This window comes from Callospermophilus lateralis, chromosome 11 (genome assembly GCF_048772815.1).
Source record: "Callospermophilus lateralis isolate mCalLat2 chromosome 11, mCalLat2.hap1, whole genome shotgun sequence".
In the NCBI taxonomy this organism is placed as follows: Eukaryota; Metazoa; Chordata; class Mammalia; order Rodentia; family Sciuridae; genus Callospermophilus; species Callospermophilus lateralis.
Window position 1 is genome coordinate 1233196 of NC_135315.1, and position 27566 is coordinate 1260761.

The 27566-nt window shown below is 54.9% G+C and overlaps 5 protein-coding genes across 5 annotated transcripts in view; 3 read left to right on the forward strand and 2 right to left on the reverse strand.

Moving 5' to 3' along the window:
- Positions 1-4325: 4325 nt before the first annotated feature.
- Positions 4326-10005, reverse strand: Ccdc137 (coiled-coil domain containing 137). The gene is made up of 6 exons (XM_077110500.1): positions 9844-10005; positions 9369-9502; positions 7308-7530; positions 6109-6191; positions 5800-5879; positions 4326-5601 (listed from the first exon to the last, which is right to left on the reverse strand). Exons 1-6 carry the CDS (start codon positions 9969-9971, stop codon positions 5386-5388), a joined length of 864 nt encoding a protein of 287 aa, XP_076966615.1. The 5' UTR covers positions 9972-10005; the 3' UTR covers positions 4326-5385.
- Positions 10006-10102: 97 nt separating this feature from the next.
- Positions 10103-11503, forward strand: Oxld1 (oxidoreductase like domain containing 1). Its single transcript, XM_077110568.1, has 2 exons — positions 10103-10206; positions 10948-11503. The coding sequence occupies exons 1-2, from the start codon at positions 10147-10149 to the stop codon at positions 11320-11322; spliced, it is 435 nt and encodes a 144-aa protein (XP_076966683.1). The 5' UTR covers positions 10103-10146; the 3' UTR covers positions 11323-11503.
- A 4691-nt stretch (positions 11504-16194) lies between these two features.
- On the forward strand, positions 16195-17622 carry Pde6g (phosphodiesterase 6G). The gene is made up of 3 exons (XM_077110602.1): positions 16195-16340; positions 17193-17233; positions 17546-17622. Exons 1-3 carry the CDS (start codon positions 16195-16197, stop codon positions 17620-17622), a joined length of 264 nt encoding a protein of 87 aa, XP_076966717.1.
- Positions 17623-19245: 1623 nt separating this feature from the next.
- Positions 19246-27267, reverse strand: Tspan10 (tetraspanin 10). The gene is made up of 3 exons (XM_077110554.1): positions 26979-27267; positions 21278-22001; positions 19246-19573 (listed from the first exon to the last, which is right to left on the reverse strand). Exons 1-3 carry the CDS (start codon positions 27265-27267, stop codon positions 19246-19248), a joined length of 1341 nt encoding a protein of 446 aa, XP_076966669.1.
- Nploc4 (NPL4 homolog, ubiquitin recognition factor) overlaps positions 27168-27566 on the forward strand; it is a 48942-nt gene continuing 48543 nt past the window's right edge. The window contains exon 1 of the mRNA XM_077110480.1: positions 27168-27280. Within this exon, the coding sequence (XP_076966595.1) occupies positions 27266-27280 (15 nt within the window). The 5' untranslated portion in view covers positions 27168-27265. The remainder of the gene's footprint in view (positions 27281-27566) is intronic.

Consider the following 27566-nt stretch of genomic DNA (forward strand, 5'->3'; position numbering starts at 1 on the left):
AGGTTTGAGGCCAGCCTGGGCAACTTAGCGAAACCCTGTGTCAGAATTCTCAAAGGGGCTGAGGGTGTATCTCTGGTGGAGCACCTCTGGTTTTAATCTGTAGTCCCTTAAGTCAGAGGATGCTCCTTTGGCTGGGCAGGAGGGCCGTTGCTGAAGAGCTCCTCAGGCAGAAGAGGCGTCCTGTGATTCAGCAGCCTGTGCTCCTGGCTAGTGCTGAGTTTCAGGCTGGCCAAGTGTGGGGAGCCACTCCAAATTTACGCCAAATTAAGTCGTGATCACAGCAGTCTGGCGGGGTAGTGCCATGACTGGGGATTCGGTCTTTTCCCTGGCTCAGATAATGAAGTGTGGCCCCGGGAGTGGCCCTGGGAGTAGGCAGCACCCAGAGGGGTTGAGCTACACTCACCAGTTCCCTTGGAATCCTAGCCCTTGCCTCATTTGAATGGCTTCTTCCCAATAAAAGGGTTCAGTAAGTGCTCCTTCTACCTGCTCTGGCACACTCTCGCTCTCCCCCGCCCCCGCCCCTGCTCTCTCTGTCTTTCCACAGACCCCTAAGGTCAGAGAAGCTGTCACAGGACCCAAAGAAAAAGGTATTTCTGTCTCTGTGGTTATGTGGTGCAGCCCAGTTCCCTGGAGCGACCTGAGTGTGCAGTCGTGAAACGCGACAGCAGAGCCCCACTCCACAGGGCCTAGCACTGCAGCAGTCATTGTTAGGGTCAGAATTGATTTCGTGGATGCTGTAGCAGAACCAGGGCAGGTTACTTAGAGGCGTTTCCAGCTTGGAAGGAGCCTGTACTCCCCACTCTCCTGTTTTATCCTGTCAAAGGGACAGTGCAGGCACTGAGGCCACAGTTCATCATCATGGTGGGTCAAAGGTGTGTCCTTGAAACCTGATGGAGGTGCTGGTTGCTCTCTATTAAGAATGAGCCACCCAGGGCTGGGGATGTGGCTCAAGTGGTAGCGGTAGCGCTCGCCTGGCATGCGTGTGGCGCCGGGTTCGACCCTCAGCACCACATACAAATAAAGATGTTGTGTCCGCCGAAAACTAAAAGATAAATATTAAAAAATTCTCTAAAAAAAAAAAAAAAAGAAATGAGCCACCCACTGTTTAGCTCACAGAGGGTGACAGTGAACTGCTGAATGTGGGGGGTCCCACCAGGCCCTTTGGGGGGCCCATTGTAGCTTTGTGGGCTCGGCCCCAGGTGTGTGCCAGCACCTCCTCCAGAGCTGGCTGAAGAGATCACTGCCTACCCTCCTATGCACGCAAAGCCTCCAGGAAGCAGGCAGGCATGGTGGCACATCCCCTTAACCCCAGCTGTTGTGGAGGCTAGACAGGATGATTGCAGCCCTAGAGTTCTAGACCACTGGAACAACAAAGCAAGTTTCTGTCTCAAAAACATAAAGGAAAAATGACTGGCCCCACCCCCAGAACTTGTCCCTCGGGGACTGGGATGTGCCCTCGTGTGAGCAATTTCTAGCCAGTTCCCCACAGCTGCTGCTCCTACTGGCTCTGCACTCCTGGCAGCCCCTGCTTTGCTTCTTCCTGCCACTGCTTTGGCTGGCCAGCACCTCTTGGACCTGCCAAGTCCCACTGGCCTCCTACAAGCACTCCGGTTCAGCTCTGAAGCCCCACCCTCCACGTTTTCATTAACTTGAGACCTCCCAGGCAGGCACGCCCTCATCTCCACTCAGAGGCCAGTGTGAGAAGTCCAGGTGAGCCAGGGCTTCAGGCCTCAGTGCTGACAAGTAGCGAGTGACCTTCCTTTCCTACCTCCCACAGATTGCTGGGGATGGTACTACAGAGAAGAGACTCAGGGCGTGGGGACCAAACCTGACTAGTGGGTCAGGCTACTTTTGGCAGTGAACTTCCTTCTCCCACCCAGCACATACCCCTGCCTTGGGGATTGAGCCCCAGCCCAGCCCTTTTAGAAAAACATTAAGACAGGGCTGGGGATATAGCTCGGTTGATAGAATGCTTGCCTCACATGCACAAGGCCCTGGGTTCAATCTCCAGCACCACAGACACAGAAATCAAATCAAATCAAAACAAAACAAAACAAAAAAACACTAAGACAGGGTCTTGGGGCTGGGGTTATGGCTTAGTGATAGAGTGCTTGCCTAGCATGTGTGAAGCACTAGGTTTGCGCCTCAGCAACACATAAAAAATAAATAAAATTAAGATATTGTGTCCATCTACAACTAAAAAAAAAAAAAAAAACAAAACCACCACAGGGTCTTGCTAAGTTCCAAGGCTGGCCTCAAACTTGTATCCTCCTGCCATGGTGTCAAACTGATACCTGCTCCTCTACAGACCTTGGGAATGAAAGAGGTGTCTATGAACAGTGGCCAGATTTACAAAACCATTAGCTCCCAAAGTTGTTCACTGGGGGTCCTGTGAGGTGGGTGAGGATGGAGAGGATTCACCCTAGCTGTTCTCCATAGGAAGGGTTCTTGCCCTGGGGCTTGAGGGTCTCTGGTCTCAAGCCGTTGTGGGTGCAGGCACCTCGAGTGTCACAGCAGTGCACATTCCGATGGCTCAAGCTGCCCCCCAACCATTGAGGACCGCACCACAAAGGACAGCTGTGGGTCCTCAGTACTCAGCAAAGGATGGCATGATTGCTGGACACAGCATTGACTTCAAGACATTTCTGACAGAATTGACTGCTGGAGGGAATCAGTGTGGAGAAAACAGCGCCACGTGAGTTTTTAAACAGGGTACTGGGAGGCCTGGGTGCTGAACCAAATTCAGGTTTTCCCTTCACACAGAGAGACCAACCCAACCTGTGGGAGGTAGGTGGCCTCAGAAGCTTCTCTCTGACCTTCACCTCTTCAGTGGAACGTCTGCCCTGGACTGACGTATGTCCAGCCCTCGCTCCCGAGATGCTGGGAGAGAAGGGCAAGTTGGAAAAGGAAGGTGGCGAGATGAGCTCCCTGCACTGCGCAGTCTGAGCTGTGCTTCTGGAGGACCACGGCCGCCCCTCTGGTGTCTGCTTTTGTCCCCTACCCAGGCTTTGCACACATTCAGGGGACTCCTCTCTGCCAGGGTTAAGGACAGGAATTCAGACTTGGCTGCATCTGGCCGTGGGTGGGAGGCCCCACACAGCCCCTCCACAGGCACTGGAACAGAAGTGCGCCTCTTGGATGCCAGGAGGAAGGGGCCAGCAGAGGGGAGGGTTCAAGCGTCACGTAAGACCCAGAACCGGAACAGCTGTGATTTTGTCCTGCACTAGAGGAAGCCCCAAAGGGGACTTCCCAAGATGGCACTGGTTGAGAAGTCAAAGCAGCACTGAACACCAGGGTGATCTGTCCAAAGCACATTTGGGGGAACTCAGTGCTGCAGCTCATCCTGGAGATAGCAAGAAAAGGGGTCCTCTGCCTGTGTCTGCAGCCAGGGGAGGTTCAAGGTGCTCCAACTTTCAGTGAGGACACAGTGAGGGGCTGGGAGACTCCATGGGTACCCTGCATTTCCCACTCCCTCCAGACCCTGGATTTCCACGTGGAAACCGTGGGGCAACCAACAAGCCAGTACAAACAGCCCCCAAGGGATCAAGGGATGCTGCACAGGGCATGATCCCAGAGACTCGGGAACTCAGGCAGGAGGATCTCAAGTTCAGGGCTGGCTTGGGCAACTGAGACCATGTCTTAAAATAAAACTTTTTTTTTTTTTTAAAGGCCTGGGGATACAGCTCAGTGGTAGAGAATCCCTAGGATCAATCCCAGTACCGTACCCCAAAAGTGGCAATGCCACCACCAGGCTGCCAACAGGAGTACTCAGGCAAAGACCAGGCCCCAGGGCTGATACAGGCAAGCAGTGCCAACTGCTGCACAGAAAGCAAGGAGAGCAGAAAATCCACCAGACACTGGGCAGAGAGCCAGCCCCCAGACAGCCTGGCCCAGCCTGGCCTAGGTGTGGGGAGCAAGATTCTGTTAAGGTCTCTGAGAGAGGAAGGCTTAAGGAAGCAGAGAGAAGATAGAGTGCCTAATCCAAGACAGTGGCTACAGAGGGCCCATCACATACATTAGGCGGAAGGTCACACTGCTTCCCGTAGACTCGGAAGCCTGGGTCTTCAACAGGACTGTGCCTGGCACTAGCGTCCTGATGCAAACTAGGAAATCCAGTGGCAAACAGTCTGACTTGTGCTTCTCTGGACTGCCCCAGGCCATCAGTGCTGCCAGGTGTGTCTCCAAACACAGCCACCCACTCCTAATCACCCTTACATGGTATGGGGACACCAGTGAGTTGTCACAAGATGGCAAAACCACTCAAGAAGGCAATAGCCCAATTTCCAAGAAAATAAAACTTTAATACAAATAAACTTCATTCTGGAAAATGCAAGCTGGGGAAGAGCAACACATAACCAAACCACTTCTCAAGTTCTCCTGGGCCAACACGGCCTCTGCTGAGCTCTCTGAACCACTTCTCCAGGGGCAGACAGGGAGGTGTGCAGCTGGGAAGGACTGCTCACTTCCCAACAGGGTGCCACAAGGTGCTAGGAAGGAACCCAGGGCCTCACATGTGCTAGGCAAGCACTCTGTCTCTGAGCCACACCCTCAGTCCAGACTTGGGTTTTAAGTCTCTCCCAATACATACCATCCGTAGCCGACAGACAGGTGTTCCCTCCTTGGATGCCAGCAGGAGATTCAAACCTGGCAAGATCCTGCTCCACATGGGAGCTCTCACCAGTCCTGCTCTCTAATCAGAGTCTGGGCCCTCTCTCGAGGCCAACCCCATTTCCCAAAGACCTATTATGTGGCTCAGAAACATGCTCCCACTCTCCTGGCACAGGGACAGTCATCTGTCTCCAAACCATAGCTGAGCTGGGGCTCCCCCACCTCTGTGAGGAGCATTAAGTGGGCTGGGGTCCTGATCCCTACAGACCCTGTAAGCTGGTCTAGGCGCTGCCCGTCAGCCCTGCCCCAGGGTCTGCCTGCTACTTGCTCAGGCTGGCCCCTGACTGTGTTGTGCTGATGAATCCACCAGAGCCTCTAAACTCTGAGCTGACCTGAATCAGCAGTTTCAATGAGTAACAGGTGTTTAGAGTCAGGTCATGGGATTGGGCCCACCCTTAAGTGGCCCTGGGTCATCTCAGTCTGGACTTTTGTATTTCAGAATGAAGCTAGGCTCAGGAGCACAATGAGACCTGGCTCACTGGCTGGGTCTCAACCAGGTATCAGCGCCAATCTAGGGGTCAATCCTGTGATCACCCCACTGGTGGTCAATACTGAAAGTCCTTAGGGGGAAGAACAAGAAAAGACCTAGAGACTCTCCTGCAAGGCCAGCCAACGTGCAGGCCTGTCCAGAGAAATCCGTCTGTGTGGCCTGCCTCTGCCTAGGTGCAGCACCCGCAAGGCAGCTTTCAGGGTTCACATAGGCTCTGGATCTCTCCATCATGGCTGTGCCCCAAGTATCCTCTGGGTGTGGCTAGGCAGCTTTGGAGGCAATGTGCTCTGCTTTTGCTGCTGCTGCTTCAGAGCTCTGTAGGCCTGCACAGCCCGATCCCGCTCCTCCTGCATGATTCGTTGCCGGGCCAGCGAGATGGTCAGGGGCTGGGACACATTGCTGGGGATCAAAAGCTTCCTCAGCATCAGTGACTTCTGGGCAGGCTGAGGAAGAGAAGGAAGGCTGAGGTGCAGGTTCAGGAGATGGCAAAGGCCACACCTGGTCCAACAGCTCCAATCCCGATATAGAGTCCTGAATGAGGCCCCCCATCAGCCAGCACCCACAGGTCCTGGCTCTCGTTCCTGGGAAGCCCTTAGGCAAACCCAGCAACTCCTCCTCTCTGTGTACCTGGTCCCCCATACCTGGTCTCTGGTTTCACTCCTCCTGGGCTTGGCAGTCAGCTCTGGGGGCTGCAAGACGACCTCTCCAAACTTTACCGTATCTGCAGAAGCAGAGTGGACAAAGGCCTGCTGCCCACACAACCACCACAGCCTTTGTGCCCTGCCCTATCCTACAGGCCAGGACACAGAACATGGGCTTGTTCACTGGCCCGCTCCCTGGCTGTGAACCCCGCAGGAGAGCATGGGCCCACCAAGAGGGCTGGTGCAAAGAGCAGGCCCCGGCCCACCCTGTTGGGAGCACCGTGGACATGGCCACTTGGGAAGCGATACCTTGCAGCAGCTCCTGCTCTAGCCTATCTGCTGCCCTTGCCTCCTTCTTCTGCCGGGCTTTGTCCAGTCGTCGTCTCTGGAAACTGGGAAGAAAGCAGGATGCTGCAGAGTTCCTAACCTCTCAGTCTGCCTGAGAATACAGAGGGCACCCTGTCCTTGAGGGGGGTGCCTGGTGGCAGAGCTGAGACCTAACCCCAGATGGCCACTCCTCGCTCCCATTCCCCTCCTCGCCTCCAATCCACAGAGCCTGTTTTGCACCCACCAGGCCTCTCAGGGATTTCAACAGTGGTTCTCAGCCACAAGGAATCTTGACCATGTCTGCAGACATTATGGATTGTCATATTGTTTGGGGGTGAGGGTAGGGACACTGCTGAACACCCTACAATGCACAGGACAGCAGCTCTGAAGAGAACCACGCTGCCCTGAGTGTCAGCTATGCTGTTAGGACCAAAAGACAGGAAAGTGGCAACATCAGACAAAGCACCTCATCGTGACCCTGAATTTACGGCTTCAGAACAGTTGTGTAGATCACTGAAGCTTCAGGCTATATCTGGGCTTTTTTCTGTGATATAATTTTTTTTGGCTAAAGTGATTACAAGAATCATGAGAATTCAGAAGCAGAAAAACTCTACAAAACCAGAAACAATCTAACTACCCTTTGTAGCTTTTGGAGAAGACTCAAACAGATGTGACTTGCTGGATATGGTGGTGCACGCCCTGCTCAGTCCCAGCTACTCAGAAGGCGAGGCAGGAGGAGCCCTTGGGCTCACAAGTTTAAGACCAGCCAAAAACAAAGGTGGTCCTCCTCGAACCAGCAAAGAGGGAAAATAGGCAGCTGCAGAAATATTTTCTTAACTTCAACAAAAGCTGGAGTTGATTCATTTGGAAAAGCTATGGTGACACCTCTCACAGGCAGGCGTGGGGTGGGGGAGCTGGCCCTGGACCTAGCCTGGCTATTGGACCCTCTGATGCTTTTCCAGAGAAAGGTAAAGATAAAGCAAAGATCTTAGAGTCCAGAGTCCTCTCCCCCAGGTTAAGAAATTGCTATGACCAGGGCTTTAACACCTGAAATCATGGTCAGGTGGGGAGGGGCTGACCTTGGCAATGAAGCGCTGTCACTGCAGAACAATTGTTGGAACCTATAGCCCCGCCTCCCTGGTGCCTCCAGGTGACCCTGACCCCACCGTCCCTTAACTCACGATTTCTTCCGATCAGACTTCTCCTTCTTGGAAGCCACCTGCACTTCTGGATGACGGCTGGCCTGATTCTTACTGAGGAACATCACATGCTGGGCCTCCTGCTCCATGCGCTGGATATAAGCCCCATCAGACTCCCCCTTCCTCTGCTTGAACTTGGGGACCACAATATCTGGTTCCTTTCCCCTTGCTTCCTTCTCTAAAGTCCTCCTGAAGGCCACCTGAGCTGAGGACAAAGGGAGACACCAGAGGAGCATGGCATGAGGGTCAGACTCACTTCATCTTCCAAGGTCACAGGAAGGGAAAACAGTCAAAGACCTAAAATGCCCAGCTTGGCCATCCATAGGAATGCAACCCCATGGCCTGCTGGTACAGGTCAGACCCCACCACAGCACAGGTGAAGAAAGTCAGAGACAACTTCTACATCCACTCAAAGCTGTCTGGTTGAAGGAACTACCCTGAAACAAGTCCAGGAGAGCTATGTGCAGGGATGCAGAGAGATACATACAATCCTTTGTAAATGAGTGTGGGCCATAAAATGTACAGCATGAAGGCAAAGATGTGTGAATAGATGGATATATGTTTCCAGGGGTTATACAGAAAATGAACAGTGGTTCCCTTCAAGGGGAGCCAAGGCCACACTTCACTCAAACCTCTTGCAGAGCTGTTTGACTTTACTGTGTGGTGTGAGTATGCATATATATTATGTGCATAACAAGAAACTTGTACATGAATATTTGCTTTCACAGCACAGGGTCTTACACATGCTCAGCAAATGTGCTATTGGTAACCTATAATACCAGCTTTAATTTATAAATTTATGCTTGTTTGTTGTGTGGTGCTAGGGATAAAACCCAGGGCCTTGTAATTGCATTGTTCTACCACTGAGCTATATCTTAAATACATCCCCAGCACTATTCCCTATTTTTTTTTTTTTTGAGACACATTTTGCTGTGTTGCTTGGGGTGGCTTCAAACCCATGATCCTTCTGTCTCAGCTTCCCGAATAGCTGGGATTACAGGTGTATACATTTGGCCTGAGTTTCATATTAAAAATAATCTAACAGCTAGGTTCAGTGTGCACACCTGTAATCCCAGCTACTGAAGAAGCTAAGGTAGAAGGATCACAAATTCAAGGCCTGCCTTGGTGACTTAGCAATATCATGTCTCAAACAAAATACAAAAAAGACTGGGGACATAGCTCAGTGGTAAGGTGCTTGCCTAGAATATGCAAGGTCCTGGATCAATGTAGTGCAGCACAGTCCAAAATGTGCCATCCTGGGCTGGGGATGTAGCTCAATGGTAGAGCACTTGCCTACCATGAGACCCTGGGGTGGTTCCCAGCACTACAAAAGCAACTGTCATCCTCCATTTGGGCCAGTATTTCCTCTACCTGCCCCCCTTTCCTAACTTTTAATTTCACCATCCTGTGGTGAAAAGTCCAAAGTTTACATACAAATTCTAAAACAGCACTATGTAAAAATCAGTCCTGTGTCTGGGAAAACAAATATGTATATACATAAGATACAGCCGGGCTCCCGTGCATTCCTGTAATCCCAACTGCTGGAGAGCCTGAGACAGGAGGACCCCGAGTTTAAAGTCAGCCTCAGCAACTTAGCAAGGCCCTAAGCAACTCAGCGAGAACCTGTCTGTATATAAAATACAAAAGGACTGGGAATGTGGCTCAGTGGTTGAGTGTCCCTGATTTCAACTCCCAGTACCAAAGGAAAGAAAGAAAGAAAGAAAATCTCACCGGTTATTGCAGCTTAAAACTCTCTGATAGATCTCCATCACTTTTAGGAAGAAAAATAACACACACTCCCATGGCTCTTGAGGTTCCCTGAACCCGCCCCGGATCCTCTCAAGCTTCTTCTGGAGCCACACTACCACCAACACAGCTTTGGTTCCTGCAACACTGGCCTTTGCTCGGTCCTCCTGCCCAGGCCCTGCGCCCAGAACACCGCGTCTGGGTGAATTTCCTGATTGCAAGGCTCACACCTACTTGGGACAGCTGGGCGACCTCAGACCTAAAGCTTGTCGCCACCCAGCAGGGGCCTGTACATACCCTCTTTTCTCCTCTTCTTGTTGCTGAGAGGGTTTTTCATCTCCTGTCGGCTCCTCATAATCTCTCGGAGCCGGAAAGGGATTTCCTGTTCATCCTGGTTCTTGGGCTTGCAATTTACCACCTTCTCTCCTTTGCTGGGAAGGAGAATTCGGGGGTGAGACCCGCACCAAGAGCAGCCTAAGCAGAACCAAAGAAAGGGAGGCCGGGCCTGTGGAAGGAGTGGCCCGGCCACCGGGAGAGAGCCCACGCTCCCACCCCCGCCGAGGCTGTCCGGTGCGGAAGGCGCTGCAAGGGCCGGTAAGGCCCACAGCCGGGCTCGGAGCAGGAACGAGGCCCGGGCGAAGCCAGGCACTCACGCCCACTCATCCGACGGGCGTTCTCGGAGCCAAGCCGGCACCAAGGACCCCGGCCCGGCCGCCAGGGGGCGCGCGTGAAAGCTCGCTGACTGGGTCCCCTCCCGCGACTCGGCACCCACCCACGCTGCCCCGGCCGCAAGGCCGAGCGCTGCTGCTGCTGCCCGCGCTGTCGCGTCTGCGGCCGCCCTCGACCGCCAAACCTCGCCGACCCCGCTAAAGCCGCGGCACGGCGTTCAGCTCCCTCCATCGCCGCTCCTGGCACTTAACGAGTGAAGCCACTTCCGCTCTCCTTACAGCCCCGCCTCACGAGCACCTCTTCCGCTTCCTGCGCGCAATCCCACGCTCATTGGAGCGGCGCGGCTTCCTGGTGGGCTGGGATTGGCCCGCGCGGCCGCCGCTCACGTCTCGGCCCGGCCGCCGCAATGCTGCTTTGGAGCGTAGCGCCCGGAGGTCGCTCGCTGAGCGTCACCGTCCGCCGCTGGGCAAGTACCGGCGGGCGGGCGGGCAGATGGGACCGAGGGCTCTGGCGGGGGCCGACCGCGGAGCCCCCGGCCCCGGTCTGGAGAGGCCGGTTAGCTGTCCCGCGCGTCTGCTGAGCGCCCGCTGTTTGGAGCCCTCTGGGTCCTGGGGCTTGGCGGCGAGGGGGAGCTGAGGCGCCTCGCAGGAGGAGCTAGTAAACGGGTGTAGACTGCCCACGTAGAGTGCCAGGCAGTGACCTGGGCCTCGGGAGGAGACCGACCGAGGGCTGGGGCGGTGGAGCGGGGAGGCCGCCCGTGGGGCCCTGAGGACAGGATGACCGAGAGCCTTGCTTCTCGGGTGGCAGAAACCGGCACGAGACCGATCAGGACGTTCTATCAGGAGAGGCACGGCACACCGGTTGAAGGAGGAGAGGCAGCCTTGTGGCCAGGAGCTTAGGGTCTCCCCATTCCAGTCCAGGACTTCTCAGCTAGTGGTCTGAGCTGGGGTCACCACCCCTCCCCTGCCCTGTCTACTGGAGTGCACACCCGGTGCGGATCTCTGAGCTCAGTCCTCATACCAACCATTCTGTCTGGCTTAGGTATGGGAAAACTGAGTCTAGAAAGGTGAAATAATTTGTCTGAGGTCATGCAGAAAGTGGGGAAGTTAAGAAGGACATGGAGCCAGGAAAACTGAAAACCCCCCAGACCTGGGGACAGTGAGGCCTTACCAACTTCCTGCACAGTCATGCTTATCTGCATCCACAGGGTGTGGGCTGCATCCTTCACAGGCGCCATGCCCGAGTGGGAGCCAATGATGGCCACAGAAAGCTGGAGACGGGCCTTGTGGAGGGGGGCTCCCAAGCATGTGCAGAAGACACCAAACAGCCCAAGGCCTCCCTACTCCTTGGGGGCCCCTCAGGACCCCCATACTCTCTGCCACCTGAACTCCAGCTTCCCACAAACTGCTGCATGAGTGGCTGCCCCAACTGTGTGTGGGTAAAGTATGCAGAGGCCCTGCTGCGGCATTACCAGGATGGTGGGGAGCGGGCCCTGGCTGCCCTGGAGGAGCACGTGGCCGATGAGAACCTCAAGGCCTTCCTCAGGATGGAAATCCAGCTCCGCACACGAGGTGGGGACTGAGCCAGCCTGGCCAAGACACCCTTACCCTGGACAGAGGCCCGTCCATCCACTTCTGCCCAGGAAGCAGCAGTGATTGTTGTTCACACCTCCTGTCTGGGTTTGATGTATCTGACGGGCTCAGGAGGAACTCTTTTATTGACTTTATCTGAGAATAAATAAAATCTCTCTAGTGGTTGAACAAGAGACTTTTGTATTTTTCCTAAGGCCTACATTGCCTTCTCAAAGAAAGCAGGTGCAATCAGGTGTGGTGGTGCACACCTGTAATCCCAGCCACTTGGGAGGCTGAGGCAGGAGCGTCAAAAGTTCAAGACAGCATGGGCAATTTAGCAAGGTCCTGTCTCAAAAGAAATAACAAAGAGTTGGGGTTTCAGCCCAGTGGTGAGCATCCTAGGATTGTCCCAGTACTGCAAACAGAAGAAGAAGCAGTGTGTGTGTGTTGGTACTGCACCTCTGCCAAACAACACAGGCCTTCCGGCATGCAGGAGTAAAATAAAACTCCATCAACTTGAGTGCCCAAGTGACAGGCTCCCTCTGAGTTCCAGCATCCCCCAAGTCCTCCTGAAGGCCAACTCTGGTTAACACTCCAAGTGCAGCAGCAGAAGGGCCATTTGGGCTTGTGAGGGACTGTGATCAAATCCTTGCACGCAGCCCATCCCTCCATCCACTCTTAGTCCCCTGCTGGGTCCTACCAGGTAGAGACTGTGGACACCCACAGGATCCTGAGCTCTGAGGCTGCCTAAGTAGTTGGGAGGCCTGGGGCATTAGTTCCAATGCCAGCTGCCTGGCACCAGCCTGGTTCTTGCCACAATCCTAGCCATTGACTTTGGCCCAGTATAGGAGTTGATCTTGGGGTCCTAACTGACCATTTCCCTCCCCATTCCATAGAACTTTCCCCACCCCAACCTCTCCCACCAGCAGTTCCAATTTCCATGTTGCCAGGTTAGAAATGGGCTTGAGTGTCTATGCTTATCATTTAGGGGAAGCTGGGATTATACAGTAGCTGCACGGAAGTCTTTTCCATATCCCAGTTTCATATAGGAATCTGGCAATAGGACTGTGAGGCCAAAAAAGTGGGGTGCCTCACTAGAGGGTGATTAGACACTGTGGGTTCAGGTTATTGTCTTGAACAGCTGATGCACACCATCCAAAAGCACTGAGTCCTTGCTGGACTTGAGAAACGTGAGTGCAACGACTATTAGATCCTAAACTTGGCAAAAATATGGTCTAACCCAGACCTTATATGGAATGAGAAATGGCCCAGAAAAAGAAACAAGTTGCCCAGAAACAGGACAGTGCTGTGGGATTTGGTGGCCCTACAGTAGTGCATAACAGAGGGGGTTTGTCTCCAAAATAGAGACAAAAGAAGTCTTCTGCTGGAGCAGTGGCCCATTCCTGTAATCCCAGCCACTCAGGAAGCTGAGGCAGGAGAATGGCAAGTTCAGCCTGGACAACTTGGCAAGACCCTGTTTCAAAATAAAAAAAACAAAGGCTGGGGTTATGGCTCAGTGGTAGAACACTTGCCTACCATGCATGAGGCACTGGGTTTGATCCCTGGCACCACATACAAATAAACAAAATAAAGGTATTGTGTCCATCTACAACTAAAAAAATATTTAAAAAAGAAAAAAATAAGGCTTGAGATATAGTTCAGTAGTAAAGCATTTGCCTGGCACAAGGCCCTGGGTTGGATACCAAGTATTAAAAAAAAAAAAGTGTTTGGAGGGGGAAATGGCATGGTGGTACTTGCCTATAGTCCCGTCTACTCAGGAGGCTGAAAAAATAATGACTGAACTGAGATGTAGTATCATATATATATATATATATATATATATATATATATATATATATATATATATTTTGAATGATGAGGTCTTTTTTATTTTTCACTGTGCACACATGTAAGTATGAGTACATACATCCTACCTGCAGGTTATACAAAACCAGCCTCATTCTGGAATTACAGTGGCAGTCTAGTCAGACCACACAGTGAGACATCCCCAAAGAGAAATCACTGGCCTTGCCCCTCACAGTGAGGCCAGACTTTCTCCTGGAGAATTTTTTTTTTTTAATTTATTTTTCGGCGGATACAACATCTTTGTTTGTATGTGGTGCTGAGGATCAAACCCGGGCCGCACGCATGCCAGGCGAGCGCGCTACCGCTTGAGCCACATCCCCAGTCCCTCTCCTGGAGAATTTGCTGACTATCACACTGGCTCCAACAATGTCTTCATCTTTCGGTCTACAGGTACCTGCTGGGCATCTGTGAAGTGCCTAGCACTGGACTGGCCCCCAGGACTAGTAGAAATCCACCTGGCCTGCTCCACTCCAGTGTGGAAGACAAAAGTTAACAAAAACCATCCAAATAAGCACAAGATGTGTGAGGAAGGACAGTTCTAGCCAAAGCAGGCATCTGGTCCAGCTTGAGGGGCTGCCCTGAGAAGTGACCCTGGGCACAGAGATCCAGAGGCCCAGCAAGAAGCACCAGGGGAAGGGGAGAGGCACAGGAACTGCATCACCCAGGAGTAGGGCAGTGATCCTGGGTCAAGAGGCAAGAGTAAAGGGTAAGACCAAAGAAGTGGAGACAGGCCAGGCCAGGCCACATAGGCATTGGGGGCCTGAAGGCAGGTTTTTCAGAGCTTGGTGGCCTGAGCCAGATCCAGAGCCATCTATCTGTAAGACAGGCAGGTGGCGTTTGGAGGTGGAGTCTCACCCATGGGCTACTCAGGACCACACTTTGCCTCCTGGTCTCTGGCCATCTTTTAGGCCCTTACCTGCTCCTAAGTGCCTCTGTCCACCCCTGGTGTCCTTGGCAGGATCTCTTTCTCAGGGCTCCAGGCTCATTAGTGGGTGTCAGAGAGAGGAGTCTTAATCCAATCAAAGGCAGCAGGATAAGTGGCGGGAGCAGCACCCTGCTGAGCCAGGTTCAGCCCTGGCACCTGTGGCTCCCTGAGACCTGACCGGCACCTGGTGAGTACTGACACACCCAGCTGCTTTTCCTGGCAATCAGGCATCTGCCCATCTGCCCTGGGGTCGGGAGAGGTGATGGGCCTTCACCGGCATGGCTGAGGTCTGTGTCTTCAGGAGTCATCCCCCTTTCCCCTTGTCCTTCAGAGAGGAGACCCACCAATGTCAAATGGTGGTGCCAGTGTTCCTGAGTCCAGTGATGGTCTGGGAGCTGCAGTTCCCATGTGACCAACCAGCTGGCTGGCACCAGCCACAGCCTGAGCCGCCTGGGGCCACTCAGACAGCATTGCCATGGGAACAGCATTTGATAGTTGGAGATCCCTCTGGGCCCAGAGCTGCCCATGGCCTGGGCTGTCTGGAAAGTGAGGGATGGGTACCACAAAGGTCACGCGGCCAGAATCACCAGGCTTCTGAGCCCTGGTTTCTCCCAGGCTGGTGCTGGCCCCAGGGACAAGGCCTCGTGGAGGGAAAGTAGGGCCCCTGGGATTGGGTGGACCCTGCCATGCCCTCACAGCAAGGCCATGGTCAGTCTTAGCCCTAGAGCTCCAGAAAGCAGCCAGCAGTAGCCCAAGGCTGCAGTCAGGTACCCCAACCCAAAAGATGGGGGAGCAGGAACGGGGACCCCATAAGGTAGTCCCTGGGGCACCTGGGGTCATGGGCAGTGTCCTCTGTCTGTGCAACGTGCACAGCCTCAGCTCCTCTGGCCCTGTGTGGGGCTTTGCAGTTCCCTGGGAGATTAGGAGTTTCTCTCTGGTGCTAATAGGCTTAGAGAAAGCCAAGGTGCCCCTGGCCAAGGTCACTGGGGCTTGGATAGCAGATCTGAGGAAGGGTATCATCAGCCTTCAAGGACATCGTTCATCAAGGCACAGCAGCAGAGGCCAGCTCAGCCACGCCAGAGCCAGGGCGACACTGACCCAGAGGAGGCCCCTAGCCAGTGGAAGTGGGCCAGGCTCGCTGAGCTGGTGAGGCCTCGGCTTGTCCCTCCAAGTAATAGAGCCAGGAGGCACAGGATCTGGTTCTGAGATGGCCGCCTTCTCCAAGGGAACCCCTGTCCTCCCATTTTGTGAGCCATTGTTTATCAGCGCCATGTCAGAACCCCAAGGGCTGACAATAAACACAGAAAAAGCACACAAGTGATCGTAGTCAGTCACGGGTTCGCATTGACCAATCAGGAATATGATGTAAAGAAATAAATCAGGGCCTGAGGCACAGAGTGACTGTAGGGCAGGGGGCAGGGTAGGCCTTCCTGAGAGGGAACTGGAGCCCTTGAGGGCAGCCTGGGGCAATTTGTCAGGAAGGAAAGGCCAGCGGACAGTGTTGCCAGAGCAAAGGCTGGTGAGCCTAATCAGAAAGGCTTGGAAGAAGGGCTCATTTGGGTTGCATCCCGTCCTAGCAGGAGCCCCCGGAAGGCCTTCAACAGAATGACATGGTTGGATTCAGTCACTGAGCAAAGGGGAGGGATGCAGGCCTCAAGTGTCTCTAGAGCCACCTGCAGAGACCAAGGCAGCACCTGGTTTGGGACGTGGAAGGGCCCGGAGGATGGTTTTGGCATGGACTGGTTGTGTAGGGCTGGATGAGCAAGACCAGCAACACCAGGGATACAGGGAGACAGCCTGAGTTATGTGTAGCAGTGGGGGCCTCTGGCAAGGCCAGTGGGAAATGAAAGTCCTGGGGATATACCTAAGTGGAGCTGAAGGTGTTCCCAGGGTGGGGCTGCTGTCCTGGGCACACCGAAGCATGGCAGGTAGTGCCGTCTCAACTTCTCTGTTCTGTGGGTTGTGACCCCAACAGAACAGGAGGGTTGACCAGAACCCCTGGCTGGTCTGATCTCAGCCTCATGAGGAGTCCAGTTCACTCTGAGGAAATCCAGAAGCCAAGGGTCACTGTAGTGTCTCTGCCAGCCTCGCCATGAACCTGGAGCCACCCAAGGCCGAGATCCGGCCACCCACGAGGGTGGTTGGAGGACCTGTGACCCCCAGGAAAGGACCACCGAAATTTAAGCAGCGGCAAACCAGGCAGTTTAAGAGCAAGCCACCCAAGAAGGGCATCCAAGGGTAAGCAGAACTTCGGGGGGGGGGGGGGGGGGGTGTCTCAGAAAGCCGTCCCCCAGGCTAGGGAGGGGCTCAGCCACCTCGTAACTGGGGACAGACAGTTTCCAAGGCTCTGAGCAAGCCAGAAATTCAGCCACTGCCTCACCTCAGGGATGTGTGTGCACCCCACTGCCACACTCTCTAGGCACACACGATCATGTCACATCCCACGTGCACACCGAGAAGTGCTGCTTTTCATTGTGCAAGGTAGGCTGGCACTTAATGCAGGAAAGAGGTTTATTTGGCTCACGGTTCTGGAGGCTGAAAGTTTTCCTGGTAGAGTTGCTCCCTCAAATCAGCCTCTGGTAAGGGCCCCGGGGCTACATCATAGTATGGTGGATGCTGTCATGGCAAGGCTGCCAGTGATAGGGACAGATCCCATGGTGAGATGGGACACCAGGCTCCTCTGTTCTGCAGAGTTATAGCCTATTAATCCCACTGACCTAATCCCCTTCCATTAGGCCCCTCTTAAAGACCTACCACCTCTCAATACCTAATTCTGGGGACCCAGCCTCCAGCACCCAGCCTTCAAGCACAAGCCACATCCCAACCAGAGCAGCACACTTGAACACACTGCCCTCTGCCCACCTCAAGCTGTGCTCTTGCAAAGGCACACACCTGACCACTCGGCTCACTCCCTCTTTGCTGGGCCCCAGCCTGTGTTTGAGGAAGGGACCCCTCAGGCCTAGCGCAGCAGTGGGAGGTTGGGGAGGAGACCCACATCTCTGCCCACTGTGCTCCCAGCCTGGACATGGTCTCCTGGGAGGGCTGGGTCCTGACCTCGGACCACTGTCCCTGACTGTTCTGTCCTTGCAGGTTTGGGGATGACATCCCTGGAATGGAAGGCCTGGGAACAGGTATCCCCATGGCTAGTGATTGCTGAGGGTCTTCCCAGGTCCCCCCAAGGCATGCCTGGGGCCCACAGCCCCAGCAACCCCAGCTTCCCCCAGCTTCTTACCTAGGGCACTGTCGCCCTGGCCTGCCTCTGCCTCTTCCCCCAACATCAAGCTTCAGTTCCCACTGAGTGGGGCTGTTCCCATGGGGGAGCACATTTACCAGATGAGAGATCCTTGCTGCCCCTCCCCCTCAGCTGTCCACAAGGGCATGGGGGAAAACAGGGTGGGGGATTCCTGGGCTATGGATCCTCTCTGACCACACACTTCCTGCAGACATCACGGTCATCTGCCCATGGGAAGCCTTCAACCATCTGGAGCTGCACGAACTGGCCCAGTACGGCATCATCTAGCCAGACCTTCTGGGGTCCAGGACTCTCTGCACGGCACAGCAGGCACCTGGCCTCCAGGCAGGGTGATCTTAGGCCCTGGATGCTAGTTGCCAGGAGTCCCCCTCCCCAGGACACCCTGCTGACCTCCTGGAGACCCTTGCCCACCCCCAAGCCTTCACCTCCTCCTGACTGGAACAGAGAGAGAACCCACACATGTCCCCCACTTTCAGCCCCCTGTGCTGCTTTGTGCAGGTGAGGAGGACCCCCCTCAGCTCTTCCAGCTGGCATGGGTGGGCCATGGTGGGTGTCGGGAGGGAGTCCTGCTTTGCAGTGAGAGAATGAGACCCTTCATCATCAGCCTTTCCAAAATGACCCACCCTTCTTGTCTCCGTACCATAATAAAATGAGCATGTCCCTGCTTGCCTAGGGCACCTGTTTTGTTAGGTCAGACCCCAGGGTGAGGGCTGTGTGGGCAGGAATGCATGGAGGAAGGCTCAAGGCAGGGGTGGGGCAGGAGGGGCTGGCCTGGTGGAGAGGGTAAAAACCAGGGACAACCTGTCCCACTGAACCTCGGCCTGGAGGCCTCTGACACACAAGCCATGCTATGTCCCTCACTTACTCCAGGGACCATAGTCAGTGATGTATGTGGGTGGTCAGAGCAGGCCTCAGCAAGAAGGAGGGGGTGGACAGAGCCCCTGGCATCAGACACCATGAGGCAGGAGCTCTGTCTCCACCTCACATGGGAGGAAACCCAGGCCCCCAGCCTACACTGGGACTGTGCCCACACAACTAGCACACATCCAGGGTGAGCTGGGGCTTCTACCCAGAGCACAGCAGCAAGGGCCACACAGCAGGACCCATACTGGCACTTGTGCCCCAGAGGCTGAATGGTTGCACTGCGGGTCGTGAGGTCCCTCCTGCAGCAGAGGCCAGATGAGACTCACAGAGCGCCCTCTGTGATTCCTCTTGCAGGACATCAGACACAGGTTTCACTGCCCCTGGAGATGAAGCCAGGGCAGGGCTGACAGAGAGGGGGGAGTCTGGGTGGCTGGGGACTTCCCATTTTGATCAGGTGGTGGCTCTACCATATAGAAGTCCTCACACAGACACTTGAGATTGGCAGTTTACTGAATGAATATTACACCTCAGCAAGTGGCTTAATTCTCCCCTAAAACAGACTTCTGGCAGAAGCCCGGCCTCACCCTCTGTCACACCAAGGACCAGAAAGGACCTCAGATCAGGGAAGTGCTTGCAGTGAGGGGGTGGGGTCTGGGGGCCGAGCACCGGCAAGGCAGCGTGGAGTGGAGGAAGGGTGGGGGAGGCAAGAACACCCACCAGGCGCTCTTCCCACCAGCCAGAGGCAGACACGCCAGACATAAGCCACCACAGCCTTTGCCAGGAGCAGTGTGACTTAGGTGGGTCCTTAGGCAGCCAGAGCTCAGTTGGGCAGGTGGCCGGCCAGTCTAGCTGGCCCTTGGGATGACAGGTGGCAGAGGCCAGAGGCCTGTGGGGCAGTGGCCTGGCAGGGGAGGAGGGGTGTTTCTCTGACCCCCAATCCTGCAGGTGAGAGAGGCCTGGAGCCTTGTGTATACCACAGCCTCTCCTCGGCTCTGCCTGGCAGGGAGGCCACACAGGAACCTGTGCTCACAGGGGACCAGCCTCCACAGCCTCCACTGTCTTGTGAGCAGCCAGGGCCTTCAGCAGCCAGGTGGCCAGCAGGAGCTCAGCTCCCTGGACCACGACAAAGGCAATGGCACAGCCGCCCAGGGCCTGGATGTTCCTGTGCAGCCACTGCAGCATCGCAGGCCCGCAGCCCTCCAGGTGCACAACTTGCCCGGCCGCGTCCTCGTCCAGGTGCAGTGCCCCAAAACCACACTGGGTGTTCACCAAAGCCCCGTCTTCCCAGGGACGGATGCAGCAGGACACAGGGAGGCTGCAGGCCTGCGTCCCAGGAGAGTCGCAATTAAAGGACCTGTAAGGTGCACCAAGCTCAGTCCTGAGCAGGTCATCTCCTGCGGGCTTTCAAACTCATGTCCACACACACAGGCACTCACACAGGAATGCAGGCCCACATGGGAACACATGCATGCACACACATGTGCACACACACACACACACACACACACACACTTGCACACGCACATACAACACCAGCTTCCCGGGCCCTGTGCCTGACAGCCCTCTGCTCTTGCAGGCAGGCGTAGTGGCTGTCCGTCTGGAGGGGACTGTTCAGTGAGAAGGCGGAATGGACAGATAGTGTTTGAGGAGGTGAGACTTCCCTCCGCAGGTGCTGCGAGCTCATCTGAACAGGCAGGGTTGAAGCAGAAGGTGGATAGAGGCCACCAGAGACTTTCAGAACAGTCTGCACATCTCACAGGATGTGGCAGCACTAAGCAATGACAAGGGACGGGGACTGAGGGGAGCCCAAGGTGGTTGGGGATCACTACTGCAGGGGGTCTTCAAGGGCCCTGGGCCTCCCATGGGCATCCAGAGGCCTGCCCACAGGCCTGGCTTTGTGGGGCTAGACCTCATCTATGGGGCCCCTGCTGAAAAAACCTGCAGGTGACACACACCTTCTCATAGGCTGGCTCAGCCCTCGATGGAGGGCACCTCACTGTGTGTGTGGGGGTCCTCACAGTGCACCTTAGCATCGAAGGGCCCAAATAGTCCTAGAAACTCTTGGGAACAAATGGTTAGTTTTAGAGTGTCCTTTGAGTTCCTCTCTTGTGGCCATCTGTCCTGGGTATCTCAGGGAGGACAGGCACTGTTCAGGGTGTCTGTGCACTGGGGGAAACTGACAAAATAGATACCCAGGAGCAGTGCACAAAACACTGCATTGAGCCTGGGGTGCAACTCCGTGGTTGGGCACTTGTCTTGCATGTGCAAGGTCCTGGGTTCCATCCCCAGCAGCACACACAAAAAGTAGTGCATCCTGTCCCCAGACAGACAGTTGTTTTGTTTTTGTTTTTTGTGGTACTGGGGACTGAATGCAGAGGTGCTCTATCTGTGAGCCAGATCCCCAGCCCTTTTTATATTGAGACAGAGTCTCACAGAGTCTCACTGAAGTTGCTGAATTGGCCTTTAACTTGAGCTCCTCTTGCCTCAGCCTCCTTAGTCACTGGGATTATAGGCCTTTGCCACTGCACCCAGCACCATGTTTAATCTCTCTCTCTCTTTCTCTCTCTCTCTCTCTCTCTCTCTCTCTCTCTCTCTCTCTCTCTCACACACACACACACACACACACACACAGGAGGAAAAGCTGTGGAGTCATAAGCTAGGGTGACATCCTGAGTTAACCTGAAAGTTACTTTCTTTTGACGTTGAGACAGCCAACTGTTGGAAAAAGGTGAAGTCTGTTGGTGTGGTTTCTCCATAAGGACCCTGTTTCTGCAAAGCCCTGTCTGGACCAGGGCTAGGGAGGCCCAGTGAGCCAGTGGCCCAGAGACCGTCAGGTGCCCCTGCACTTCACAGGTGGGGGTGCACATTCATGTGTGAACTTATTTGGAGGTGAGTGTGTGGCTGAGGACACATGAGTGCATATGCTTATAGACATGTAAAGCCCAGGAGTGCACCCTGTGAACCTGTGAGTGTGTGCACAGTGTGTGGGCACATGTGAGCACATGTAGGTGAGTGTGAGCCCCCGGCCGTGCCCCTCCTCCCCCAGGCCAGGACTCACAGATTCTGCTGCCAGTCCTGGTAGGATGCCACCCCGCAGCACTGCAGCCCCAGCTGGACTTGGTCAAGGAGGAAGCGCAGGTCTGGGCTGTCCTGGTAGTGGGTGATGGCCACGTGCAGGGTGTGCTCCAGGCTGTCCTGCAGTGGGCCCCAGAGGGCTGCCACCAGGGCCCCTGCCAGGGCCTCGAGCACCAGGAAGAGAAGGACAGCCCCGCAGAAGCAGCGCAGTAAACAGCTGTTCTCGCAGAGGGCGCCCAGGCAGCCGAGCAGGCTCACTGTGCTGACTGCCAGTGCCCCCAGCACCAGCACCAGCACAGGGTCGGGGGGCACGATACCCCCCCAACTGCCCCCCAGAGACCCCTTGACAGCCAGGCCCCAGAGTCCCACAGCCAGGGCCAGCAGGGCTAGCAAGGAGAAGAGGAAGTTGGAGAGAAAGGTCAGATACTTGAGGCAGCTGTACCCCATGGGGAGGGAGGGGGCTGGGCCTCCCCCCAGGCCTTTCTTCCAGCCTTGGTGCTTGGCCCCAGAAGGACGGCGGCGGCAACTCCAGGCCCCCACCTGGTCCTCCCTAGGTGGGACAGTGTGGCTTGTGGTGGGTGACGTGTCTGTGAGGAGGGGAGGCTCCCAGTGGGCAGCACCCTGCAGAGGGAAGAGGAGCTGGTAGACCTCATGATGGTCAGCAAGGGGTGAGGCCTCAGCAGCAGGCGTCAGGGAGGACCAGGAAGCTGGATGGTGGAGGGAACGGGGGCCTTTAGGCTTGTCCTGCTGGGCTGGGCAGTAGACAGGACAGCAAGGGTCCTGGTCTGCTGCTTGTGTGGGCCCAGCCTCCTTTAGAACAGAGCAATGACCATACCCTAAAAGGTCTGCAGTAAAGATTCATCAGGGTGGTGCTCAATAAATGCACTTTCTCCCCTTCCCTGCATACCTGTGCGATTCAGGGGCTGACTTGGGTCTTGCCTGGGCCTGACCTTTGTAAGTCAGGCACATGGCAGGCAAGGCTGTTTTTCTGTGTTTGAAACAGATCTGTTTAGGTCAGCAGTGACTTTGTGTAGTCACAAAGGGGGCTTCCTCACCTGGGCCAAGAAAGGCAGGCCCGCAAAGAGAGGGGCTGGTCCGAGTGGCTGCCCTCCTGCCTCCCCCTCTGAAACCAGTGCTTACATCCCAGGATCTATAAGGTTGCTTCATCAGCTGAACCCTCACCAAGTGTGGGTGCTAGCTGGGCCCTGTGGTAGAAGATGCAGGAAGGGACAGGCCAGGGTCTGTCTGCCTGGTTCCCAGGGCAGGGAGAAAGTAGTCAGCTTGAGGCAGCTGTACCCCATGGGGAGGGAGGGGGCTGGGAAGGTCATCTGTAAGAGGCAGTGCCTTCCAACGGGACACTTGGCCTTCTAGCAGGGTGCTCAGCCAAGCAGGCAGGCATGAGAGGGGCTTCCTAGCCTCTCTGCTGGGTGAGGGAAGCCCCTCAAGTGTCCAGTTCTGCTGGTGAGAACTAAGAAGCTGTGGCCTGGAGCCTGGACCAGGATCCCATGCCAAATGGTGCTACCAGGGAGAAGCTGTCGGACTGCACTGAGACCTTGTGTGCTCAAACTTGAGCGGAGCTGAAGAGAATTATTACCCGCTCCCTGGGGTCCCTGCAAATCAGTAGGAACAAAGAAACAGGCTGCTAGAGCCCAGCTGGCTGGACTGGTGCTCTCTGAGGCAGTGGGCATCCACAATTGGCTTCAAGACCTGCCAGAGGCTGGCATCAGACTGAGAGAACTACAGCAGTGGGCAGGGAGCTGGCACCTGGTTAGTGAAGCCCCCAACCCCAATTTCAACAGCTTGTCCTCTGGCATCTGCCCAAAAAAGGTCTCAGCACACAAGGCAGGGTGGGTTGGGAGCTGGGCAACCCTGCTAGGGGATTCAGGGGGAAGCTTTCCACCTCAGAGGCCATGGGCACTGGCTTACCTGGGACAGCAAGGGGCTCCTTTCCCCTTCTTCCATCCCCTGTGCCAGGAGAAAAATCCTTCAGCACGGGAGCTAGCCCAGGCTGCTGGCTCTGCGGTGCCACTGTGCTCCTGGGCTACTCTGCAAGCTGTGGAGTCCAGGGACTAGGGAGCTGTGAGCCCCACGCGCTTGCCAGAGTCACAGTGGGATCATGTGAGGAGTCACACTCTAGAGTTAGGGCGGCCCCTGCTTGTGCAGGGGCAGACGGTCTTTCTTCTTGGCCCTGAATCCTTTTTTTTTTTTTTTTTTTTTTTGGTGTGGGGGATTAAACCCAGGGACTTGTGAACACAAGGCAAGCACTCTACCAACTGAGCTATATCTCCAGCCCTTTGGCCCTGAATTCTTGGCCTGGCTTTACGGATCCCCTCAGCTCTTCACAGGTGCCTGATGAGTAGAGCTGCCGGGGTGTGTGCCTCGTGGCTCTGACCCAGGGCCCTTTTTTTTTTTTATGGGTTTCAGTTTTGCAGTTTCACTGGCTGCTTCCTCAACTCCCCAGGAGATCAGACCCACAGAAATTGGTTCACAGTACCAATCCCAGTGGATGACCAGAGTCTAAGTGCCAATTTATTTCCCCAGCATATGCATTGCAAGGAAGGGAGAGCCACTTGTCAGTTACATTCTTCTCCGTTGTAAGGTACCAGGTTTCCAGTGCCACCCTCTGAGCCTCTCAGGAGCAGGACTTTGTCAGGGTCATTGTTGGGTCCTTGCACCCGGGATAAGCCTGGCCACATATTCACCATGTGGACAAAAGTATATTCTGGGCTGGGGATGTGGCTCAAGCGGTAGCGCGCTCGCCTGGCATGTGTGTGGCCCGGGTTCGGTCCTCAGCACCACGTACAGACAAAGATGTTGTGTCCGCTGAGAACTAAAAAATAAATATTAAAAAAATTCTCTCTCTCTCTCTCTCTCTCTCACTTTCTCTTTAAAAAAAAAAAAAGTATATTCTGAGGCTCTCAAGACTGGATCCCCAACCACCATCAGCTCTAGGCACACCCGGGATTCCCTGGGCTTTCTGGGGTGTGGGAGGTGGAAATGAGCTTTTCAAAGTAATCATGATGGTCCCACAGGTCCTCTGGAAGCCCCAGGGGAGGGGTGTCAAGGAGCCTCCTGCCCATGTGCTTTTATGGCAGGAGGAAGGGTGGCCTGCGGATCTGTTGCACATCCCGAGCCCCCCACCCCACCATGGGCTTCTATCTTTGCCATTCAAGGCTCCTCCTCTCCTGGAGCTTCAGAGCCACCATTGTTCTTTTTTGAAGTACTGGGAATTGAACCCAGGGTTCACCACCATTGCTCTTGGTCATCACTTTATAATCCAGCCAAATGGACTGTTTGATGGCCCCATTGGCTGCACCTGGGTGCCTTGACTTTGGTCATCCCTGAAGTACCCTTCTTGCACTGTCATGATTGGCAAGAGCTCTCCCATGTTCTCAGCCAGCTTTAGACTACCTCCTCCATGTAGGCCTCCTCTGCAGTCCAGGGAGCCGTAGTCTGCCCTCCAGTCACACATTACATTCTTTTTTATTTTTTGGTATTTGAAATTGAACCCAGGGGTGCTTAATCATTGAGCCACATTATTTTTATTTTTTTATTTTGAGACAAGGTCTTGCTAAATTGCTTAGGGCCTTGCTAAGTTGCTGAGGCTAGCCTTGAATTTGCTCTTCTCCTGCCTCAGCCTCTCAAGATGCTGGGATGACAGGTGTGTGCCACCAAGCTTGGCTCCAGTCACATTTTATATAATTCCACTATGTAAAACATTTACTGTCGCGTTCAGGTGTGGCTCAGTGGTAGAACACTTGCTTAGCATGTACAAAGACCTGGGTTCCATCCTCAGCTCTGCTAAATAAATAAATAAATAAATAAATAAATAAATAAGAAAGAGTTCTTGACATGCTACGACATGGATGAAGCTTAAAAACACTGTAAATTACATAGGTTGTGTGCAGTGGTGCACGCCTGTAATCCCAGAGGCTCAGTAGGTGGAGGTAGGAGGATCACAAGTTCAAAGCCAGCCTCAGCAATTTAAGGAGGTGCTAAGCAACTCAGTGAGACCCTGTTTCTAATAAAATACAAAATAGGGCTGGGGATGTGGCTCAGCGGCTAAGTGCCCCTGAGTTCAATCCCCAGTACCCCGCCCCTCCCAATTTATAACTGACAGGAGAAAGTGGGAAGTAGACATGGCAGGAGAGGTCAGACAGATTCTAGGTGGTTGAGAAAGTGGAAAATCACAACATCATGGACTTTATTCAAAATGTGCTCAAAATCATTCTCTGTGTTAAGCTGGGCTGTGGCTCAGCAGTAGAGCAAGATTGTCTAGTATGTGCGAGGCCCTGGGTTCCATCCCTAGCACCTAAAAAAACCCTATTATTTGTGTTAAGACTTGGCGTAGCGCTGTGTCAAGCACCTCACCAGATGTGTCCTCCATCTTGACAACCCACACATCCAGAGCCCGCAAAGCTGCTCCTCCAGCAGGAATCCCAACAAACCCAATGACTGGGCTCTGGCTGGTGTTTCAGTGGGTGACTCTCAGGCAGTCCTCTCGTTCCCTCAGTGCTTACTCTGGGTCCAGCCACCTTTGGTCCTTGGCTGCCACCACAGGGCATTAGCCTTCTGCCCCTTCCTTACTGTCCATTCTCCATTCAACCTCCAGAAGAGCCTCACAAATGTAACAGAAAGCAAGTCTCTCAGGCCTCCAAAGGCTTCCCACCATGCCTAGAATAGAATCGACGCCTTCCTATGTCTGACAAAGCTCTTCCTGATACGCCTCCCCTCAACCCCACTGCCTGCTGCCTCACTGGCTCTCATTGTCCTGGATCACCCAAGGGCACCTCAGGCTGCTTCACGTGTGCTTTCCCCTCCTCCCACACTGCTCTTCCTTCAGACTCCTGCTCAAACCTCCCCTTCTGGGAGGTCTTTCTTGATCTTCTTCTGTTTTCTTTTCCTTTCGATGCTGGTGATTGAACACAGGGACCTGAATAGACACTCTTCCACCGAACTACATTCCCAGCCCTGCCCATCTTATTTCAAATAGCTTGGCCCTGTCCCCAGTCTGCTCTGCTTTGGTAGTACTGCAACCTGACATTACAGATGGGCACGGTGATCTGCCTGCTGGTAAGTCCTACCAGGACAGAGGTCTATCACCAGCGTAAAAGTCACACCACACACCGGGAAAGCAATCGGCACATTTTTGTGGATTTGATGAATAAGCCAAATAACTGCTGAAATGGAAGCTGGAGAACGCGTTATCAACACTGACATCGTGATAATAATGACTATATCCAGGAAATTAGGAGGTGGGTGTGGGGAGGAAAGGAGAATAACAGTTTAATTTTTAAATAAGTACAATCTGAAATTGAACAATGAGGTTAAAAGGAATGGCCTTTCAAAAGCTCTCAGAGACTCGTAACTTTTTTTTTTTTCCATAATCATACACGAGATTAGCTACAAAATTCGCAGGGCCCAGGACATCTGAAAGTTAAGTGTCAAAACGGAGCATGAAATCAAGACCAAGGCCTCCGAGCAGCGAGAGCAGCGAAGAATCGGCCGGTGGACCGCACTGAAGCCGGTCCTGGAACATCTACATTAACTAAGATGCGGTTTAAATTCTCCGGGGTGCTGTTTCCCTCCGTGGAACCCACCGAGGGTTATTCTTGCGTGAGATTTCCGGCGCGTGTCTCTTCCGGGTCTTTACTGCGCCGCCCGCACTGACGTCTCTCAGACACCTGCTGCGTCGAGCCGCTGGGCCTCGGCGGTGCTGCCTGCGCCTGCGCGCGGCCGTTGTGGGGGCCGGAACTCGGTTTCCGCACTGCGCGCCCGGCGGAGTTTATTAGGCGACGCACCGGACGCCGGCGACTGGCTGAGCCGGGCGGCGAAGCTGGAGCGGCGGTGGCGGCGGCGGCGGGAGGCCGGGGCCGGGGCTGAGGCCGGGGCCGGGGCTGCGAGGCCCTTGGGACGGCAGGGGGCGGCGGCGGCGGCCCGGGGCCCGAGCGCGGAGGCCGGAGCGGCCGCCATGTCCGAGAGCATCGTGAGTGCGGCGGGCGGGAGCTGCCGGGATGAGGCAGCAGATTTGCCGGCGCCGCGGCCGGGCCCTCCGCGCCCGCGCTCGGCGTCCGGCCGGCCCTGTCCTGGCCACCGGGGAAGGCCAGCGGGCGCAGGCGTTCCGGAGACCCGGCCGGCGCGACTCCGCGGCCTGCGGGTGCGCCCCTCCTGCCGTCGCCGGGCCCCTCGGGGAGAGCGGGGCCCAAGGCGGCGGCGGGGAGCGCCCAGGGCCTGGCTGCCCGGCGCAAGGCGGACTCGGCCGCCCGCTTAAC

Excerpts from the sequence above, each read along its gene's own strand:
- Ccdc137 (XM_077110500.1), bottom strand. The coding sequence starts at position 9,971 with ATGGAGGGAGCTGAACGCCGTGCCGCGGCTTTAGCGGGGTCGGCGAGG. Across the intron at positions 5,880-6,108 it reads AGAGCAGGAGCTGCTGCAAG|ATACGGTAAAGTTTGGAGAG; the intron begins GTATCGCTTCCC and ends CTGCTTCTGCAG. Across the intron at positions 5,602-5,799 it reads GGAGTGAAACCAGAGACCAG|CCTGCCCAGAAGTCACTGAT; the intron begins GTATGGGGGACC and ends TCTCTTCCTCAG.
- Oxld1 (XM_077110568.1), top strand. The coding sequence starts at position 10,147 with ATGCTGCTTTGGAGCGTAGCGCCCGGAGGTCGCTCGCTGAGCGTCACC. Across the intron at positions 10,207-10,947 it reads GCGTCACCGTCCGCCGCTGG|GGTGTGGGCTGCATCCTTCA; the intron begins GCAAGTACCGGC and ends CTGCATCCACAG.
- Pde6g (XM_077110602.1), top strand. The coding sequence starts at position 16,195 with ATGAACCTGGAGCCACCCAAGGCCGAGATCCGGCCACCCACGAGGGTG. Across the intron at positions 16,341-17,192 it reads CCCAAGAAGGGCATCCAAGG|GTTTGGGGATGACATCCCTG; the intron begins GTAAGCAGAACT and ends CTGTCCTTGCAG. Across the intron at positions 17,234-17,545 it reads AATGGAAGGCCTGGGAACAG|ACATCACGGTCATCTGCCCA; the intron begins GTATCCCCATGG and ends CACTTCCTGCAG.
- Tspan10 (XM_077110554.1), bottom strand. The coding sequence starts at position 27,267 with ATGGCGGCCGCTCCGGCCTCCGCGCTCGGGCCCCGGGCCGCCGCCGCC. Across the intron at positions 22,002-26,978 it reads CCAGCGGCTCGACGCAGCAG|CTTCCTGGTCCTCCCTGACG; the intron begins GTGTCTGAGAGA and ends TCCACCATCCAG. Across the intron at positions 19,574-21,277 it reads CAGGACTGGCAGCAGAATCT|GTCCTTTAATTGCGACTCTC; the intron begins GTGAGTCCTGGC and ends TGCACCTTACAG.